The sequence below is a fragment of the Haemaphysalis longicornis genome, unplaced genomic scaffold (genome assembly GCF_048455015.1).
Source record: "Haemaphysalis longicornis isolate Haplotype H1 unplaced genomic scaffold, Haemaphysalis longicornis Haplotype H1 scaffold_5, whole genome shotgun sequence".
Lineage (NCBI taxonomy): Eukaryota > Metazoa > Arthropoda > Arachnida > Ixodida > Ixodidae > Haemaphysalis > Haemaphysalis longicornis.
Window position 1 is genome coordinate 31,722,553 of NW_027526385.1, and position 22,068 is coordinate 31,744,620.

The window sequence follows — 22,068 nt, forward strand, 5'->3', positions numbered from 1 at the left end:
GTGGCTAAAAGCCATATCGGCTTGTGCGCCGGAGTAAAGTGACTTGCTGTTCGTCCCCGCAAACCGCGCGCGAGGTGAGTGCCGAATTTACGAGGGGCAGGAGGAGGCAACCCATCGTCTGTCAATCGCGGTTCGGACTTGCAACGCATCTTGTGACGTTGTGTTCGTTCGAAACGCATCTCTGGATTGTTTGGAAGTTGAATAAAATGTATGCGTCAAACCCGGGCATTCGGCTCAGGGCGTTCTCTGCGATTGCAAGAAAGAAGTGCCACGGGGCTTCAGCGCTTTCTTTATGGAACGTACTCAAGTAAGAGAATATTCATGTCGTGTTATGGCCCTGTTGCATTTAATACAAACGGTTAAGCGTTTGTTTACACTTGTTTCGTTTGTCGTAAAATGTCCAAGCACTCCGGCACTCCGCTGGCAGATCAGCCGGCGAGCCGACGCTGAGCAGACGACTCATCTCTTTGCCGGAAGTGCGTGAAAAAGCCGCCCAATAGCAGGATGTCTAGCTCATGACGAACATCTGGGAATCGATGATGTAGACATGTGAAGATGGCGGCGTCCAAAAACACGAAGGAAAGGGTGAGAAAAAAGCGACCAACTTTGCAACAAAAGTGTGAGCTTTCCGCTGCGCGTAAAAGAGTAATACTTGGCACAGATGATGTTGACGACCCAATCTAACGATTGCGCTAGTCAATTTAGTGTGCTCAAAACGCCTTTCAGGGCCCCTTTAACCACAGTACCAAATCCTGGGACCATTATGCCTCTTCAAATTTATCGCACCATGTTTCATTGCTTTATTATAGCCACATTCATTTTCCTATTCTGGTTGTATTCACTCATTGTAGATATCTCTATTGATTTCACCTCAGTATTTAGCCCTCTTAAACTGACAGTGTACAATACCGGTAATCGAATTCCCTTCTTATTTTTCTTTGCTATATTTTCAACCAGTCTGTGGCTTCATGTGGGCAGAGGTATTTCCCAGCAGCTGCGTATCAACCAAAGTAATGCCGTGTACGTATAACATCACATTAGATGACGACTACCTTTCAATCAGTGCAGTAGAAAATAAAATCTCGCCTATGTAAGTTGTTACTTTACTCGTGTAGCCATTTTTTTACCTACAACACATGATTACTCTTCGATTATGCGCTGAAGCTACCTATGGTTGTCAAAGCCCGCTATCGGCCCCTTACCCGCATTTTGTCCACTAATGCTGTAGTTGCTTTTGCTACCATCCACTGCAGACCAGTTAACGCTTCCCTAACAGTACAACCCAGTGCTTCAGGAACGTGGACTGTCTCTCCAGTGCATATCTCCCATCACTCTGACTTTTTTGCAAACCGCTTGACTCATCAGCCAGAGCAAGACAAATGTTTGGACCAGCAAAAATGAAAGGTGTAAACTCTTAAAATTTAGTACCAGCCTTGAATTTTTTTTGCAAAGCTAAACTAAGAAAGAACAATCCTTACAGCTGTGATGTTTGTAATTCCACACTGTTTTCGCAGAGCACAAAGAAAGGCTGTGAAAAGGCAAGCTGTAAACCACAGTGCTCAAATTTGAGTCCTCTTGATCACACAGCAGATTCCAAGCCTCTGCAGCAATATGGAATTGTTATACCTTTATTTTGTGAAAGTAGCTCAGCAAACACTCACACAGAAAACACACAAACACCATGTAAGCGCAGGACCGCGAAACATTTTGCACGTACTAACAGAAACTTCATTCTACTTCTGTGGAGTAAGGACTCGATTAGCCCCGCTGCCCACACACGACGTGGGTAGCAAGAGCAGCTACCCAAGGAGGATTAGCATACCGGTTACTCCCAGTGGTCGCTACAATAAAATCGACAACAAATGTAGCTTGACTGGTAAAATGAACCGAAACGTGCAAACGTTGCTCTCTTTTTTTTCTTATTCACACACCCTTTAATTAAGCATGGCTCACTCAGAATTACATAGTGCAGACCGCTTCCCGTTGTTCCTCTCAGACAAAATCTTAAAATTGGTGCCCCCAGGGTCACCCGTCTTTGTGTCCCCTCTTTATTTGATAATGACTATGCATTCAAAGCAAAAATGAACATCACTTGCATACAGTATGGGTATTGAGTAACAATGGCAAGCCGCGAGCAAGGCTCCAAGCTGCAAAAAAAAAGCAGGCGACTTTTAGACAAGTAGTGGTTCCAAGAGCAGAAGACACTTGCTGGATGTCCTTTAACTAGCTAAGCACCACTGTGCCATCAGTCATCACCAAGGATTGCTTGATTGACTAGTTGATTGATTAATTGATCGACCAATTGATTGATTGATTAATTAATGATTGATTGACTGATTTTTTTATTTATTGGTCGATCGATCGATCGATTGATTGATTGATTGATTTATTGATTGATTGATTGATTGATTGATTGATTGATTGATTGATTGAAGGACAGCGATAGATCAAGCAAGGCACTATTGTAGCAACTCCAAGCAGCTCGGGGTTGGTCACTCGTCAGAGGCAAAAACGGAATGGCCCCTGTAAAGCCTCTCTCTGCCACTGGCTCCGATGGCAAAGAGAAACTTTCACTGGTGAGCATCAGCCCTTTTGCGAGGGAAGTGAGTGGTGACAGTCCCCCTGGTGTTCGACTTAGCCACGAGGAGTACTCTCGTCACCCGTGCCCGCGGTCGCATCGGCTGAGTGGAATTCATGACCACAAGAGGCACAGCGCATAACCTTGCAGTTTCGGCCAACGTGCTCGGGACACTGGCACCTGAAACGTAAGAATAGAGAAGAACAGAAAACAGCTGTTGATTACTACATGCCGGTTCTTCAATGTATGGAGTTGCTAAGCGCTCTTTAGGTGCACGTATCAGTGAGGCAGAGTTCTTCACTATAGAGCAGTTGCATATCTCTGCTTAAAAATCTGGGCCATACGGGCCCCGTGCTTTGTTGAAGGCGAGAGGAATTGGCGTGCAACCTGTGGGGCATAAGCTCAACTTCGCTAAGCATGTAATTATGAACACCAGTTAATAAATAGACCTTACTACTTTACAAATTACCAACCATTAGATTATATAATGTTTACTTATGTTTCCATAGTTGTTGTATGACTTACGGCATGGCACGGTTTTACGACACGGTCGTATGACTTACGGCAGCAAGTGCAAGCTCTTGAGTACTACTTTAACTTTCACTTTACAGAAGGCAGGCTAATCTACATGCCCCTGCTTGCCCCTGCTTGCATCCGGCGCAGGGAGCCAACCTTGGCCCGCTTTTCGATACAAGGAGCCTATGGGAGTTCCGGAACTGATGTATAACGGGTAAGTGTCTTAGTAAGTTACCGCATGATTTGACACCTGGTTCTGGCAAAATAAAGACATGCTTGCCATCCGTTGACAGGAAGTTTAACTAGCTGATGAGGCCCTGCGTTGGCCGGACTAAATTGCTCAAAAGTGCCAAAGCAAGCAAAATGGGGTGCCCTTTCTTGAAATAAAAAGAATACTGCAAAAAATTGTAACTAGGTGCTGAATTATTTAAATTATATTTCCCCTGATAAACATTTTGGCAATGAACAAACCATAACCAAGAGGAGTGGATGCAAGCACGGGTAACCTTCTGAAGCATAGTTTCAAGACTGGTGTGTTACACTGAACGGCTGCGAACAGTGATTGGTTCCCTAGAGCTGTGTAGAATAAACAGAAGGTATTCCCAGCCATGCTCAAATGTCACACTTCAGAAAGCAAAATGGTGTAGTGCATGTCACGCCAATAATTACAAAATACAGAGAATGTAACTTCTTTGCACTAACAATACAGCAACAAGGAGACGCGTTTCTGACTCCAGTGATATGTACAAGTGCAAAAATAATAAAAAATCAAAATAAGCCCCTGGGCGGTGGGCAATGCCTGTCAGCAAATACAACTGCTGCGAAAGACACTAACCCTACGATTATATATAGCTGAAGGCAAGCTTGTAACTGCCCAACAAGCAAAATTGTTGTCCGCCAAATCTCTGAATGAAACCAGCAGAAAGCTATACAGTAAAATTCTGCTACAACAAAGCCTGCTTCAACAAAATTTTTGTCAAACAAAAAACTTCTGATTCTTTGCGAATTGTCTATAAAAAGTATATGCACAAAAGTTCCCTTATCAATTAAAGACTTTCTCTAAACAACTTCGCTTCAACGAAATTTCATCAGAAAACATCGACTGGTTGACTGAAGAGGGCATCCCTTGTAGATGTCTGGTGCTGAATCCTTAAAATGTGGTGCACGGTTTTTCAAGACTGGAGGAAAACGTTTAAGCCATGAGAATGCTCAACAAGCTAGGTGGAATGAAAGATGACTTCGTCGATGGTTCGAAAAGCAATCGACTCCACTGTCAATTAAAATTTTCTGCGTAGCACAGGCATTAAACTCTCAAAATGTCCCACTTGTCGAATCATGAATGCATGAGCAGAGTCATTGTTGTAATATCCCATTTTTCTCGTTAAATATGCCTCTCACTGTCACAGCACCACACATCACTGGTACCGCTAAGGAAAGTGCCACTGTTTTACACTAAAGTAGCCATGGTGAACTTGTAAAGAAGCTCACTTTCCGTCAAGCCACAGCCAGATCATACTGAGATAGAACTGCATCTCAGCCCCCAGTGCTTCACAGCGATGCTTTCACAGACTTGTGCGAGCCTAATGCAATTTGTAGGATGAGTTCAATACAATGCCACTCGCCTCCTTGAGCGGCCTTCCCTGATGGTGACGGAAAGGCAGGAAAAATGGGGGCGAAATCACAATTCTGCACCCTTAATGTGGAGACAAAGGTGTTAACAGATTGACGAGTGTGTGAATGCTCGTACGCGTGTTAATACGCCCCATCATTACTATGTTTGACGTACGAACCCACCCCTACTGGACCGACCCCGTCCACACAGCAGCCACAGAGATGCTTGTGCATTTCCTGCTGCGGCCTCCTGACACCACTCGATGCCTCTCTCGGGAGGATGCTACAACTTCGCGGAGACGACCCCGAATTACCACCTGCCTCCACCTCATCTTCCGCACCCAACACCCTTCCCTCCATGCGTAATGGCCCCAGCCTGGCACCCTGTACCACATTGTATGAGCACGCCAACGCACCTTAGACTTTTCCCTACTACACAAACCCTCCTTCGAGCAGTGGAGGGCTTCTCTGGGCAGCTTTGACTGTGATACCAAACGTCAGCCGGATGACCAGGGCGAGGACAGCCAGTCAAGGCCAAGGAATGCCGGACTAATGGCCGCATTCTGAGTCTCCCCTACACGCCGTGTGTCTCCCCGGCTCGGCTGAGTGGACGGGATCGTAATCAGTTTACATGCGAGAACCACTTTCAAAGACCTCCTCAACTGGAGGCTCGAGTGGAGGAGGGATTCAGAATACCAGGGTAAGGATGCCATTCAAGGGGTGGGGCCCATAACAACAACAGCGTCTTTGCTCAACCAAAAACGATTTATTCTCTTTTATTCTTTCTCCTGAACAAAAGTCCTGTTCATTTCCTAAACTCTCGCCCCTAACAGTGGCAGTACAATAGAGTCTCGTTAGAACAAACTTTGATATGGCTAATTATAGAACACAACAAACAAAATTCAAAATTTTATTGGTCATTTTGAATTTCAATGGCACTTGTGCTGTTTCTAATAAAATTAATTCAGTTATAACAGATGAATGTGCTCACCACATGGCTAAAAATAGTATCCGAGCTAGCGTGCAGTCAAAGCCTCTACAAAAAGTCGTCCCTAGACTTAAACATTGCATAATATGCAATTGTATGGGGGATTTGTGGGGATACTCTGTTGTTTTTGTGGGTGCAACATAAGGGTGCAGGCTATACAGTTAAAAGTATGATATATAATCATAGTGCAACAATGCTGTAAAATTTAGTGCTGTTTAGTTCGATTCCATTGTGCATGGTAAGTGCCTGCTCCGTGCTGGCCTTTCTGCAATAGCACTCGCTGTCAGCACTCGCCCTTCCGGAAACCCAATAAATATTATATCCGACTCGCAAGAGCTCCCATTGAACCACAGACGTCCATCAAACATCCGTCGGACATCCGGTGTCGGGCATTTGGACATCCGTCAGACATCTGTGAACGCCCGCGGGCGTCCGTGGGAGGGTCCGATGCAAAGGAATTGCTCATCCTACAAACGTCCGACAGACGTCCCAGCCAGATTTTCTGACATCTGGGGGATGTTCAAAATCGGACATTTCCAAACCGAAATGTACAGGGGACGTCCAGGGGATAACAAAATCCGGATATTGGATGTCCGCCGGACGTCCGTATCCAGTCCCAAATTTTTCGGATCAGGGAGAACCTGTACTCGCTGTAATCTTCAGTGCTTTATTGATAAAATACCTTGAAGCTTTAAGAATGCTTGATCCAAAAGCCCCTTCTGTAGCTTGTTTTGGCACAACCCTAATTATACATGTTTCCACCATGTACTCTGTGGACAGGCAACTCCACACCCTATTCATATTTGTCTTGCGAAGAGTGCGAACAGTGACGTTACGGAAGCATGATATTGGAACGTTGCAAGCTTATCGTCACGAATTTTCAATAAGTTGCGTGCCCCATCAGTGCACGCAACGTTACCTATTACACCGTACATGAATTGCACAATATCACGCACTACACACCTTTGGCACAGTGGAAATGAGCTACGCTTCCGAGCTTCGACGTGACGGCGATCGACGTGCACAGCGGGATTTGCTACGCGGGCGAGTGGGCGGGCTCGCCGGCGAGCACACCAGCGATGTTTCAGCGGCCCTAGCGGCGCCGGAAATTTTCATCGCACATCGCGCCCCTCCTTTCCACGGTGCGGATACGTCGCCTGTCACACTTCCCCCCTGTAGCCACTATACTACAACACTACAGACTCTCCCGCAGGACACTTCCTCCGCCACACGCGCAACTCACCCGTGAGGAAGCCACTGCATGGCACCAGCTACAAACTAACACGTTTCCTAGCCTTTCGCTCCGGCACACATTCTACCCTACAATGTACCCAGAGAGATGCCCATCCTGCGGAGGACACCCGCCTGTATCACTCCACATGGGAATGCCCCAAACCCCGGACCCAATTGTCTGTACCCAGCCCCTCCCCCTCCAGATGGGAAGCTGCTCTTTCCAGCTCAGCCTTGGACAACCAGGGCGGGCTGATCGACCGGGCAAGACGGATCGCAGCAGCAAATGGGGCCCCGGATTAAGGGCACCACCCTCTGAAAGCTAAATAATCTGACTTTATAATAGTTTTCTACTACTACTACTCGTCTCTGTGTTCCATATCCAGCAATTTAGGTATGACAAATTAATTCCTACTCCTCAACGAGTTAGTTATAATGATGCTTGATTGTATTTGAAGGACCATCGCGACTCACCCTTTTTCGTCTGGTCCGTGAGTCATTTCTTCTTGCTTCCTTTTCTCTTGATTTTCCTTCTCTTCATTGCCTTCCTTGGTGTCATCAGAGGGCTGAGCTCGGCGGCCCGAGAGTTTCACACCGAGGGCCCCGAGAGCACCCCCCATGGATGCACCGACTGTGCCAAATGTGGCCTGGGCAGCGAGTGGAATGCCCACAGCACCCCAGCTCTGCAAAGCTGCAAACGCGCTGCCCGCCACCACGTTGCCAATAGACGACTGTATCACAGCCGCCAACGAACCAGCCACCACGCCTCCGGTACCGAATCCCGCTGCGGCCAACGCGATGGGTGCCGCAACCACTGCACCCACTCCAACTGCAAGGCCTGTCCCCGCTGGGCAAGATAAGTGAGACGTTACTTACGTGCACCCTACTGACAAAAAGACAGTGACGATTATGCCAGGTTGCAGCACTAAACCAAGTCACTAAGGCAAACCTCTAAAACAATAGTCAATGAGGAAGCAGTCAAGCAGACGTGTGAAAGTTGACAGTCGAGTGACGTGGCGATAGGTTGATCAGTATTTACGGCAGCATGCAGCCCTTTTTTTGAAGTGGACAATATGCCGTTGATAAGCTACGAGCCTATTACTGTTTCAGTAAGAAATAATCTGATACACAATTCCCTCACTTTGCTCTGAAACGAGACAGCTGTACACCTCCTGACATGGGAAATGGAAACGAGGCATAAAATAAAATGCGTTGATATTGTAATAGCAAGCTAGCTGAGCAACCAATTACTGCAACAGCACCTACAAGACAACAAGAATTTCATAAATGGCTCGCTGTGATCATTAAAACGAACAAACCTTTCGAGGAAAAGGAAGAGCATGGCGCCATAGATATTCTGGAGCATAGATCCCACTATGAGCTTTGTAGTGCCACTACCCCTACTGCCTTTAGAAAGAGAAAAGGGGTGGACTAGACCAACCTCAAACAGATACACTGGAGCTCACTCTAGTACAACAGTTAACTCACACTACATTGTGCAAAATAACTTTGTTAATTTGTAACAGTTATTTTCAGCATTTATCAGCTGATGCGGCATCTGTGTCATTGATGCCTTTTATGCGACGTCAGCTGTAAGCTACTGCACAAGTCACAATCGTTTTCTATAGATGAAGCCTCTCATGAAAATGAGGTAGAAGAGAAACTGTAAGAAAATAGTGCTGCATTGCGTACGCACCTGCCACAGCGCAGTATTTTATCACCTTCTTATTCCGCAGTTTCCGCTCCTGCTCCTCCTGTTCCTGCAGCAGCAAAACACATGCACACACACACACACACATTACAACACCGCAATAAAAACCAATCTGAGCTTTGGAAAAACTTGCAATAAATGTTTGACCCCTTGACTGACGTCCAGCTCCTGTCCGGTTCGGCGATTCTCGTGGCGGTATAATTGCGGTCGTTAAAATGTCAACGGTCCCCCTCCACCCGCTTCTCAAACGAACGCAAGGAAATCCTCCTTCGAAAGCTTACATTGCCTTCAGTTATTATGGAATGACGGACGCGTTCGTATGCGTCGTCTCCGAGCCCTCTCGTCGGTCGAACACGAAAGCGCGGCGAATAATAAAGAAGCCTCCGCGGTTTCTCCTTACGCCCCTCACGCCCAAGTCAGCTCGGTCGGCGCGACAAAAAACGCCAACAGGTAAACAAGCTAATCCCAGCGAACGATACCTAGTTGCCGGGTGATATTAAATAAGTGAGGTGCCCGAACAATTAACACCATCAGTTTAAAAAAAAGTTGAAACAGCAATTGGTGAATTAAAAGGAGGGAAAGCGCCGGGTCCTCATGGTCTGGGTTCGGACTTGTATAGGATGTACAAAAATATGGTTTCCCCTTTTTTGTTTCTTGTATTTGAGGAAGCTTTCAAAAACGGTGCGCCTGCCAAAAACTTTCCCCCGCACGCACGCCATTCTTATTCCAAAACCTGAGGATCATTTAAAAAAGGCAGTCTGTAACAGTATATCGACTCATTATGTTGGCCAACACAGACTAGTGAATATTACGGCCAAGAGACTTCAGAGTGTAATCAGTAAGATCGTCGGGCCACATCCGACATGTGGCACTAAAGGTCGCAGTATTGTAACGAACATTCATGTAGCGCAAAGTGTCTTGCAGTGCAGTGACATGTTTTTTTTCGTAAAGCAGCCATGCTACAAGTAGATTTTGAGAAAGCCTTTGATCGTGTCTATCATGGAATCCTTTTTTCAGGTTTGAAGCACATAAATGTTGGAGATGTTATTTTAAAAGGTGTTAAGATGGCGTATGATGATTGTTTCACGCAGCTGATAATTGACAAAAGTCAGTGAGGCAAGGGTTCCCTGCTTCCCCGTTATTGTTTTGAATTTTTCTAGGACCATCTTGTTTCATAATTATAAATGATAGTTATGTACGTGGTTTTGTTTTGCATGCAAGCGAAGTCAAGCTTCTCACGTTGCTGACGATGGGGCTCTATTCTGCCCAGACGATCAAAGTGAGTAGAGCTGTCACGATAACCAAAGAGTTTTGTGACATCACCCGAAGCTCAGTCAATTGGCAGAAGTGCACTGCCAAAAACTTTCACTCGCACACACACCATTCTTATTCCAAAATCTGAGGGTCCTTTAAAAAGGCAGTCTGTAACAGTATAGCGACACCGACTGTTTTTGAGCGCGTAAACTGGAGCACCACGCCTGGGCGGTGCCTGGGGGCATAGAGTTTCTTACCACATACACTAGAGAGGGATCTGGCGCTTGCGTCTATGCGGATCATATAAAGGCAGTCTGTGTCGTCATGGGCAGCCATTATACCCTGCGTCCGCCTTAGTTTCGTCACCGACTTGGACTGAAACGTTTTAGTGGCCCTATATTCAAACACAGTGCCACAAAAACGCAAAGAATGGTGTGTTATTATATAAGTGGAAAATAAAAGTCTGACTGACTGACTGTGGGGTTTAACGCGCCGACGCAACGCAGGCGATGAGGCGCGCCGTAGTGGAGGGCTCCGGATTAATTTTGACCCCCTGGGGATCTTTAACGTGCGCCGAAATCTCGCACACACGGGCGTTTTTGCTTTTCGCCTCCATCAGAAAAGCGGCCGCCGCGGCCGGGAATCGAACCCGCGACCTCGTGCTCAGCAGCGCAACGCCTTAGCCAGGAAAATAAAAGTCTGTTTTAAAGCTAAGGAAAAAGGAAGTAAAGCGTATTTTCGCCGGAACGGTTCTGCCTACTATTCTACAGGTCAAGTTGGTAGTTAACAACAATGTTAATATTTCGGGGGAACTCATTAGAGACTTCCATGTAATTAATTTTACCTAAATCTCAAACAATACGTTGTTTGAAGAGCTTGGAAATGTTTTTAGCTGTGCCCATGAAAACATCGCCTTCGTGGTGAATCGGTGCACCGGCCGTCAGCTACAGTTTATAAAACTTGTTGCTGAGCGCGTTGGTTCATATTCGAAGAAAAAAAAAACGTGGCCTTAGTCGTGGACGAATACAAGATAGGACGGATATAGGCGCCCGTATCTATCGTATCTTGTCTTCGTCGAAGTGCGTTTGGTTTTTTTTTTTTTCCGTCACCTGCAGCTTTCGCGGCGGAATATTAAAGGCTCAGTCATACGTTCCTTCGAATCTGGCATGACCAACGTTAGGTACGATCCCGCGCTGCCTGCTTTTTACTGCATAAAAGTATACGTCTAACCGCCCAGTTTTCATTCCGGTGTCATTGATTTACTCGGCGCCGCTCCAGGGCTCCTCCTCACCACCGCTGACACCTCTTTCACAACTATTTTCCCCCTCGCCTCCACCGATGCCCCTTTGGCAAGTTGCGCATTCGGCAGTAACGGCGGTAGTTCTGTTGTCAGATGATTGCAAGAAATAAACGGAAGCACGGATGGTCGTAAAAAATTCACTGACGATTACTACACTCCCTAATATGAAATTTCTGCGCAACGTGAGCTGCAGACTCCTCGGTCACGACCACGGTCACGACGCATTTCTGCTGCGTCTCAGGAAATGTTCACGTGATTAGCGAACGCGCGGCGGCGTGCGCTACTCTGCTGCTACCACGCAGCGCGCTTCCACCCCCTGCCAAAATGTTGCAAATCGAGTTTGAACCTCCCGTTCGAATGCCATGTGTTTCGGATTAGCCCCGCACAAGAAAGCAGCGAGCATGTTGTTGCATATCGTGTTTGAACCTCCAGCGCAAACGTGACGTGGTTTGGATCAGCGGAGAATGGAACAGCGTCCGGTGGAAGTGCCGGGGGGGGGGGGGGGGGGGGGCTCTTCTTGGTGAGGGAACAGGGAACACGTGTGAGGGAACAGGGCTGCAAACTCTAGGGAAATTAGACCTAGGGAATTTGGGTTGTCTTTATGGAAAAGGGGAAATTTGCCAATATCTGGGGAACTTTTTCGCGTCCACGCGGAGAAAGCAACTCGACGCTGGGACCCATCCCTGCCTCCCTCCGTACCGTCTCTTGTTTGTTTCTTCTCTTCTCCATGAACTCCCCTCTAAACTGCCCCAAAGGTGCAGCACCGTGCCCCGGTAGCGGATACAAAGGGTGGAAGGGGGCGACAGGGCGGGGAGGGTAGAAGGGCGCCCCATTGTCACATATTACCCAGGTGTGTGGCAGCGAGCAGAATGAAATGGGAATCACCAGCTGAGAAACTTCCGCGGCACTCCGATCTACGACTAACAAAGCAACACATGGCCCGTACGGAAACCTTGTTCGTACGGAAACCTTGTTCACTGGGCGCGCCGAAGTAATCGCCCCAGGCACCTTGCCTACGCCGGAGGGAGATTTCCTGCAGCGTGGTTCAGGGTTTTTTCTGTCCTTTGTGTAATCAAAGACTCGGGATATCGGCGTAACAGTCATTTCTCCTCTCTGGCGATAACTGATGCGGCTTCCCAGTGTATTTTGAGTGTCGTGGCTTCCACGTGTTTCGTTAGCGCGTTCAAAGCTATCTTCTTGTTTCTGACGTCGTTCTTGTGCTCGAGCAATCGTCTTTCAAAGTTGCCGCTGAATAATCGCAGTCTGCGCGGGGAATCTTGTCTACGTCAGTCTGTGATTATTGGTACATTGGTGAGAGCGGCAACGTTGAATAACGATTGCGCGAGCCGAAACGCGTCTTCAGCTTATATGCAATTTGTTGTAATCTGTACTGTTTCTCGAAATGTTGTAATGCTCTGTGAGTGCAGCATGGTTGGTTTTCCTTTCTTGGTGATTTGTATATGTTATGTGTGATTTCCTCTATGGCCTTTGTGTTTTGATGAAATAAAATGTTAAAAATTACAATTTGTACAGCGACATTTTCACCTTCAGTACAGTTACTTCAATAAATGCTTGCAAACGAATACTTAATTATGTTGTAAAAGTAAACCTAGAAATCCCTTTGCATAGAGCAAACATATTATCTTACAGAAAATATCCAATAACTGCACTTAGCAATTATCTAGGGAAATATAGGGAATTTGTTTACCCGACCTAGGGGGAAAGTGGCTTCGCAGGTTGGCAGCCCTGTGAGGGAAAGGCAGTGACAGGGATGACCCCGTAGCCGCACGTGTCGTACTCCACTTCAGCCTTCGCTAGATGCTCCTCTCCGTTTTCTTTTTTTCGTCGCTTCTGCGTTCGCACACTCGGTTACGCGAAACTAAACAGATGCCGCTCCCGCGAAGCCCAGGTAACGGCTGCCACAGCGCTGCCCCCTAAAACGACCGAAACCCGCCTTCGCCGTTTCCGTTCAAATTCAATTCGACAAGTAGCTCCAAGTCCCTCCCGGTAGAAGAGAGGCTTCCCCAGTTAGAACGCCGGCTTCAGACCATATTTTTCTCTCAACTTGGAAGGCCTTCCGAGCGACATTTTCGTCGGTGTTCTTCACGCCTAAATATGCGCCATCACCGATTGCCGGTTTATGCGTGCATAGTTTGCGGGTAGAAAAATGGGGCGTGAACGCCCAGCTACGCTTCATGCCGCTACCGATGAAATGCTGGCTGTGCTAGTGGGAGATTTGGATGTCGAAATTACATGGCTCAATGCGGTTATTCGGTTGTCCTCCTTTGATCGAGTGGTTCGGGTGTGGGTTGATGTGTTACACAGACATCTTACATACACAGTAAGATGCATACGAGGGGGAAGGAAAACGGACAGCCAAATGTTTGTACGCGAGGATAGAGCTCAAGGTCCTCTAGGTTTTAAATCGTTATGGAACGAATGCATGCCGCTCGTTTGGCGGGAGAAGAGCAAGAATTGAAGCGTTGGCCCCAACACAAGCGCGAATGGGCGCAAGAACAACGGAAAGCTGCTGGTCACGCCGTTACCACCTCAAGTTCAGCTCGTCGAGTAGCGGCGAATCGCTCCCAGATGAACAGCAACTTGCTCGCTGGTAACGCCGGCCCCCCAAGACGACATGTAAATACTAACCCCCCATGTAAACCCCCCACAACGACATGTATTCCCAGGTGAAGTTTCCTATGTAGTATACATACTACGAAACTCTATCACCTGGGTACAGTGAACTATAATATTGTAATACTGGTAAAAGCGGCACAGGGAAATCGAAGCCAGAAATACTGAAATCCGCTAAGGGCACTGCTGTGGAATACTGGAGGGGACGTAGTGTAGTGGATAATATGTCCGCCTTCCAATCAGAATTCGTGGGTTCGAATCTCGGTGTAGGACAACTGGTGTTTCTTTTATTGCATATGCATGGAGCGCACGAATAACACTTAAGGTCAGGACAATATGTACTATTTCATAGCGTAGCTGTATTAAGTTACGATTTCATACATGTTTCGGTGCTCTTCGTCGCGGGCACTGGACGTCGCGGCGGCGCTATGGACCTCGGCCCTATGGACTTCACGGAGACATATGTTTTTTAACAACGTGTGAGTTCGAGCTGGTTGGTAATCCATTGTACGAATTTAAAGCGCAAAAATTCAGACAGGGGACGAACGGGAAAAAGACAAGCGCTATAGCCCTTGTCTTTGCCCCGTTAGTCCCCTGTCTGAATTTTCGCCCTTTAAATTCGTTAAATTTATCTCTCTGGGGCCCTGGAAGGAGGGCACCACCCCTAAAGACAATCGCGCCACCTGCTTTTTTTCCTAATAATAAACATTTCATCTCTCTCTCTCTCTCTCTCTCTCTCTAGATGCCCTCAGCCGTGCGGCAAAGCCAACCTTATGCGCGTTTTTTTGAAAGCGCGAGGCATCAAATACAGCGAAGAGTTGATGACTGTGCGTTTATTTTTTGTTTCCGTGCATGCTTATAGCGGCTTCAGAGGCTCAAAATGCGTTTGAAGCACCAAGCGTCCTGAAACGCGTCCTGAAACAAGCAGAGATGTAGCGTGTAGGAGACTGATGGAATGCGGAAGGGGACCGCGAAGCAAATTTTTGAGAGATCACCGTGTCCCATATAAAGATGAATCAGAACAGAAGAGGAAATTTTAAACAAAAATAAAACACAAAGCTATAAATGAAATCAATTCAAACCTTCAAAAAACTTCGCTATGCCGTCGATGTTCTATTAAAGTCATCTATTCGCTTTATTTTTTGTTTTGTTTATTTACGAGGGTTCTTTTATTGGCGCTCTTTGGCGCAGATATCTTTGCGGCGCTAACACAAACGTTTCGTACGATGACGGACCAAATTGAGGTGAAAGTAGGAGTCCAATTAAGCTCTCTTTTGTTGCATCGCTTTCAAGAGAAAAATAAGTCTGGATCGTCATTATAGATGGGCGTGTCAATATTCCATCCACCCCTGATGAAACCAATAATGTCGGGAAACAGGGCGACCCCTGCGCAATTATTCCTTCATACGGCAGAGCTCATCATGCTCCGTGTGTATGCGGTCTATGAAAAAAAAAATGCCCGCGCCAGCTATGTGATGTCAGAAGAGCTCAGTAGTCTGACTACGTGTGTGTGCGGATGCACCATTTCCGGGAAAAAGCCTGCGCGGCCAAACGTTTTTCCCCTCCACTTCTTTTCTGTTTCAATGCGAGAATGAAAGCAGGTTCGGAATGCCACAGAAAACGTAGGCAATCCCGGAGGAGAGCTTGTCAGTCGAGGCCTTCCCCGCATTTTCACCGGAGCGCAACTTTGAGAAGCGAAAGCAATTCCGTATACTGCTCGCGGACAGTTTACTGAAATAATCTAATTCTGTTACAAGTAGGCGCCTTTGGTGGGGGAATAGAGGAATCGGCAATTGGGGAATGTGTAAAACCGTCATCTCTGCTTACACCCCACTGAAGCGCTTTGCCGAGAGCACGACCTACCTATGCGACGCTCTATGACGAAAATGTAATCAGTAGCATTCTCTGCCGAGTACCCCCCCAGCCAGGACCGTGTAACGCCCTGCATTTCCCCAAAAATGCAGATTTGGCGGGAAAAAACAGCTTTAATCGTTACAATAGCCTAATGGGGATTATTGGGCGGGCAACATTTTGAAAAAGGAAACATAAAAAAATAAATAATAAAATTTTCACAAAAATGATCACAAGATCACAAATACACATCTTCTATACCTCCCGCCACAACCAAAAGCCCGCAAAATGACCTCAGAAATGCGAATAAAATGATGGAGGACAAAAGCAAAAAAATTACACCATCTTCCCACGTGGGAACCCTGAGGCGATGCAAAGCACCTCGAGTTTGCACGGCTTTGCATCTTCTCAGGGTTCCCATGTGGGAAGACGGTGTAATTTTTTATAGGGCTGCTGTGCTGGAGTTTGGCGACATGCAGCACCCCTCGTGTCCGACGCGTCTGGGTAGTACAAAAGCAGACGACCCTCGCCTCCCTGCATGTGTTTTCAATTACAAGTCAGAGCGAAAGTTGGTTGCACTTAGTTTAAAACGTTGTGGCTCGTTTAAGTGACTGCATACTGAAGAAATAGCTCTTAAAGTAGTTGCGGAGGCTACACAAAGTAATATCCGCTAAAACAAGCCGATTTATCGGCTTTCTTTTGAGCGAGCTGTCGTGATCGTCGCGGCGTGGGGCAGTATCGCCAGGTCTGGTGGTCTAACTTCCTGACAGTAATTGTCGTTTTTTTCTTCTTGCGCCCGGTCGACAAAGGGAAGTTCACAAGTAGCATGAACACAGATTTCTGCTGAGCTTGCTTGCTAAGCATGCAAGCGGACTCAAGAAGCGCAGCCGACTCAGCTAACGCTGCTGGCTTGGCACTGCTTGAAAAACGAGTGGAACTTTTGCTCTCTATTTTCGCAAACTAAATTATTCTTGCATAAAATATTACACCACACGGCTTACGAACGGCAAGGACATGTATACTAGTGAGTAGGTTAGGCAATAGCGTCAAGTAAACAAATTAAGCGCAATTAAAGGACGAACACCAAATCGCAGGTCCACTGCCTGCAGAGATGTGTACTCCTATATTTACATAACATAATTCACAGCCGCATACACGGTGCGGGGCCCAAATATTTGCATACAATCGTCACTGACTCTGTTGGTTATCTTCTAGTGCAGGGGTCGTCGCTAACAATCTGAACGCTGACACGCTAGTTTTGTGTTCAAATGGGGTTAGAAGGCGAGACAAAAACAGAGAATCAATCGCATCCAGTTGAATTGTCCTCCATCTTGACACTTCGCCAGGTTATTGTCAAATATTATTGACAATTCGCTGATTTTTCTCTCTTTGCCTTCAAAGGCCCCCTCCCCCTCCCACCCGATTTGCCGTCCAGCCTCCGCCGTGTCGGTTTCATGCAACCCGGCCCTACACCTCAAAACGTTTCTGACCCTTATTTTACTCTATTAAGTGCGAACTGGGAATATAAGATGCAAGAGCGTAATTCAATAAATTAAGAGCAAACAAGAAAACAGAAGGCCATCACTCTGTTCGCCCAACCACTTTGTTTTACGGCTAATCAAACAAATTACACACTTACGCTGGCTGCATTTTGTCATTGAGCCACACAATAAAACGGCAACCTAGCGCTGCACCATGTATTCGTAGCGACGATGCAAACCAGCAGTGTTTAATGAAAGTGCACGTATGAGTGCGCAAAGAAGCGTTGAACAATGAACACCGAGGAAGAAAATGTTTCAAGGCCAAACGGTGCTACTCGCAAACAGCACAGCAGTACTTCAGTTTTCTTACCATGCAAGCACGTTTTGATTCCTCATTGCTAGGATCCAGCTCCAGAACACGCCTGTAGTCTTTTAGTGCCTCGCCCAAATTCCCCATCTCCTTGTTAAGTTGAGCCCTCGTCAAGATGGCGTTCAGGTTGGAGGGGTTCAGCTCGATGGCTGGCAATAGAATATATACACAGATCAGGCATTTGCAGAGAAATGTCCTAGACCGCTTCTTGCCATTGGGTGAGCCTTTTATAAAACGAAGTCAATGGCAGCTGGTTAACAGTGCTCACACCCAATAGCACGCCGGTGAAACCTACATCTGACTTCTGCAAACATCCAAGAATGTCACTCACCTTTCGAGCAATCCTTTATTGCCAACTTGTTCTCTCCCTACAACAAAATAACAAGAAAACAGGGGAACACTGAACAGAAAGAACATGCCTCAAAATGAGGTACCAGGCTGGTAATCACACATTCGTGCAATCACATATTACAGGAAAATCTCGTTGCCAGGTACACTCGGTTATAAGAGACATTTGAAAACACTTTTGTTGATTCTCCTAGGTTCAGCAACATCGCATACAAGAGAAATGTTTACAAGATATGCTGGTTGACTAAGAAAAATTTTTTAATGTCCCTAGAGCAAATTACTCAATATTTAGACGAGACATGCTGGAAGATCTCGTGGAAAACTTCCTTGAACGTGAAGCTTTGGCCTCCTTGCAAGAAACCACAGAGGTTCCAGAATATTTTGATGAGTTTGGGTCTGCAGATGTGGACCTCGTGCGCTCCGAAACGCTTAGGGATCGTGCGAGCCTCGCACAATTAAATGGTGCATGTGCACTACAGGACCAACCAGAGGGAGAGGACCAGAGCATTTCGGGGTAGTGTATGTCGGCAATAGCGGCTGACGAACATCTGAGGGCCCTTCAAAGGTATTACGAGCACGAAAGGCTTGCAAAGCGAAGTGCTTTAACTCCAGAATTTGGGAAGAAAGCTAATACAATCTGCAGTCACTAAGGCTACTCTGAATGACTTCTTCAAGCCATCCTGAGCAATCTGCTTGGTGATGTGTTTGAACACTTTGATGGCCTACTATAACTTCTTAGTGCTTTTAGAATTTCTGGTTACAAGAGACCTTGGTTACAGGAGATGAGTCTCTTGTAATAAGGGTCTCCATTATCCTAACAATGGTTGAGAAGGAAGATGCAGAACTGTCAGAGTTGGTTCTACGCAGTGTAACAACCGTTACCATCAACATACAATACATTGGCGCTCAATGCATGCACTTACCGTAAGCCACAAAGTATTACAAAAATTTAGGTGCCTTAATAAAGTCTTGTTCATTAAAAAGGCTGCCTTATCCTGATAGCAACGATACAAATTTTGTCGCAAACCTCACATAAATAACTCCGACATCAAGGAAAATAGACGAAGCAGTGGTCGCCGGCCACTTTCCAGCGACATTTCCACGTCACCAAACCTAATTTCTGAAACTAGCAGCTGCCGGCCAAACCTACCAACAAGAAGCATGATTGGGCAATTTAGTGGGGCCTCAAGTTTTGTTTCATAGTGTCACTTGAGTGCGACAGGGAGCATGCAACAGAACGTTGGCGCCGCCCTCGTGGGTACTTCCCACACTATACGTGGCGGTGGGCAGCCGAGCAGACAGCCCTGAGGTTGTTACACAGAGACGGTGACTTCGTGACGTCACGTACAAACTGTTGCGTCGTGAACTGTGCACATTCTTATTATAATTGCCCGTCGGGAATGAAGATTTGTCAGTTTTCAACACAGCCATGCCTTCAAAACGAGCGAATGCGATGAATACGCTTTGTGTGCCACATGAAGGAAGTGGTTGTTAACATTTCCGTCCGACTATGCCCGTGTGCGAAAGACGATTGTAATTTTTTTAGTGCTGGTGAAACTGAATGGCAGTCGTCGAAGTAAGGAAGATTATTCGGTGCGCCCTTCTTTGGCACTGCATATTCAGTCCGTTCCCTCTATTACTTCTTATCAGCTTATTATTTCCCGGTCTGGAAATTTTAAGCCATTCCCAGATGATATAATGAAGGTGCATTTGGTTGGCAACTGCGAGTGTCAATGTTACCTCCTTTAGTGTCTCTACTGTGAGGACTTTTTTTTCTTCGAGTCATCACGGTTTTCTATCACTCGCTGCAAGCCACCGTATTGATTGATTAGCTGCAAAAACTGTCGTTTACTCGCAACAGCGCACACCAACTAATTCATCAGTGCCAATGAATTGGGTAAAAGAAAAAGAGGTGTGAGTACTCATCAGCTGTTTCACGTTTGGTGACCACGATTTGTTTCGATCTGGATGAAGAGCAAGCACACCCCTACTGGACACAAACAACAAACCAACAGTTCTTATTTTTGTTTTTATATTTTCATATATCTATGCGGTGTGTAAATAGCATTGGAGAAAAAAATGAGCGCCAATACACCCTGTGAAGGTGGTTGGAAAGCGAAGCTGTAAACGACACCCACAAAGATTACCCATGCGACGTCACTTGATTTCACACTTGTGGCAGCCTGTGGCTCTACACAGAGTGAAACAAGATACAAGTGAAATGCAGTTAACCACACCCTCTATTACTTCAAACAGGTATTCTTTGCTAAGGTTAAATCGATGCATGATCTATGAACGGTGGTTGGTTGAGTTGTATTGGTAAAGCACATGAGTGAAAACGTTTTTATACAGTTAAAGGAAGCTCAAAGCCAGTGTTAGACAAAATCACTTCTCCGCCGTCTCTGCCACCGATCTCGTTGCCTCCATCGGCATCGCCACCAACGGAGACGACGAGATCGGCGACTAAGACTAAGAAGTGAGATGCTATGCATTGATGCCAGCTTCCTTTAATTTTTGTAACTCCTAGCGCATGTGCAAGGCGCGCACATGGCCGCTACATGTGGCGTGGGCAGAGCGCACAGCAGCGCGAGAGGTCACGCGACGCTATCATGTGAAATTCAGCGAGAACTCAGCGGGTAAACCCGCAGATGTGCTAGGTGAGTGCACGGTCTGTCTTCTCCGTCTCTGCGTGGCCTCAAAGCTCAATCGGTAAGACAACGGGCGCTCGCTCCTTTTCCCTATTCATTCCAGGTTCGATTCCTGGAGGTGCCAGTAACTTCTTTTATTTGTTCGCGGGAGTTCTCCATTGGCACCAACGGTCGCGAAAGAACCCTTGGGGGTAGAGGCAAAAAGCTTTGCTTTAAAAAAGGTGGAGAGGAGGGGTAGATACAGCGCTCAGAAAATTTCGCACGGTGTTCTGGAACCCAAACGCCACCCTTAGCTCCACCCCTCGTTAGAATACACTTGTTGCATGCCACGTTCACATGTGTTAGGCCTTTCTACCGAGTTTCCGCATGGTGACAAAAAAGCCAACCCAAAAAAGCATGCCGTGCAGTGAACCTTCAGTTGGCATGTATATGCTTCAGAGCTATTGTTATTCCGTGAACTGCAAACATTTGGAACGGTAAAATTGCACTGCGAATGGAATAGCAAAAACTATTCCCAAATTGTGAATATTAGCACAGCTCTACATTTTTTCCCTTCTAAGCGGCTGGCTGGCAGGCAGGCGTTTTGCATACAGGTTTTACCTCTGTCTATCCTAACGTGGAAGACTGAGCAAGTTGATGAAGCATGACAAAAAAAAGCAGTGCAGAGGTATGGATGAGAGCTGTTAAAAGATCCTGTTTCAGCATTTTAGTATTGACAGTGAAAGTTTAACCCCTACACCTGTAAACAGCGAAGCCTAAACCCGGCGGTGTATGGTAAAATGGAATGCCCAAAGAACACGGTAGTCGGGCCTTTGAAGGTGACATCCGCGCAAAGTAAATATCTTTCTCGTTGACCACATTGTTCAACTGAATGCTCAATTCGTTAAGCTGACTTTAAAATAACAAAAACAAGCACTTTATGAAGAAAACGCGCACTGGTTCGCCCATACAAAGCCGCAGATGGGAACCATTCGTATTGGCTAGCCGAAGATGAATGGGCTACTTGCATCGATCGGTAGCATTAACATTTGCTAATTTACAAGAATACAGCGCTAAAATGAGATAATAATGGTTACACATAAGAATTGCGATGTTGTAAGCCTCCTTCTTTACGCTTGCTTGGCGTATGCAGCGACTCTTAACAACGGTGCACTGTGCATTGTCGCGTTCGTCCGACACATCGAAAACGTGCTTGCTGTCGTAAAGTTTGACGCCCTTTTCTTCATTGGATACAATAAAAAATCTGGAACAGTCGATACGGCGAAATCCAGCCGGTTGGATTACACTGTACACCATGCTACACTGTACTAGAAGGTAAAGGTGTGTTGTGCAGGGGAAAAACCAATGGAGTAAGCGGGTCCCTTTTGCGATAAAAAAAATTTATGGAGCGCAGGCGTACCCCAGAGAACTCCTGCTGCAGCCAGCGCCACCTATAAGTCTTTAAATAAAACGAGACAGTATTTAGACGGGTTTCATACAACTTTATATCATGAAATAAAGAAATAAGACTGTTTACAGGATTAAATAAAGATTAATTTAGCAAACAAA

At 46.3% G+C, this 22,068-nt stretch overlaps 1 protein-coding gene across 1 annotated transcript in view; it reads right to left on the minus strand.

The window, feature by feature from the left end:
• Positions 1 to 1,612: 1,612 nt before the first annotated feature.
• LOC144138035 (uncharacterized) overlaps positions 1,613 to 22,068 on the minus strand; it is a 38,280-nt gene continuing 17,824 nt past the window's right edge. The window contains exons 4-8 of the mRNA XM_077670089.1: positions 17,856 to 17,892; positions 17,525 to 17,673; positions 8,620 to 8,683; positions 7,398 to 7,770; positions 1,613 to 2,758 (exon numbers count right to left, since the gene is read on the minus strand). Of these exons, the coding sequence (XP_077526215.1) occupies positions 2,635 to 2,758; positions 7,398 to 7,770; positions 8,620 to 8,683; positions 17,525 to 17,673; positions 17,856 to 17,892 (747 nt within the window). The 3' untranslated portion in view covers positions 1,613 to 2,634. The remainder of the gene's footprint in view (positions 2,759 to 7,397; positions 7,771 to 8,619; positions 8,684 to 17,524; positions 17,674 to 17,855; positions 17,893 to 22,068) is intronic.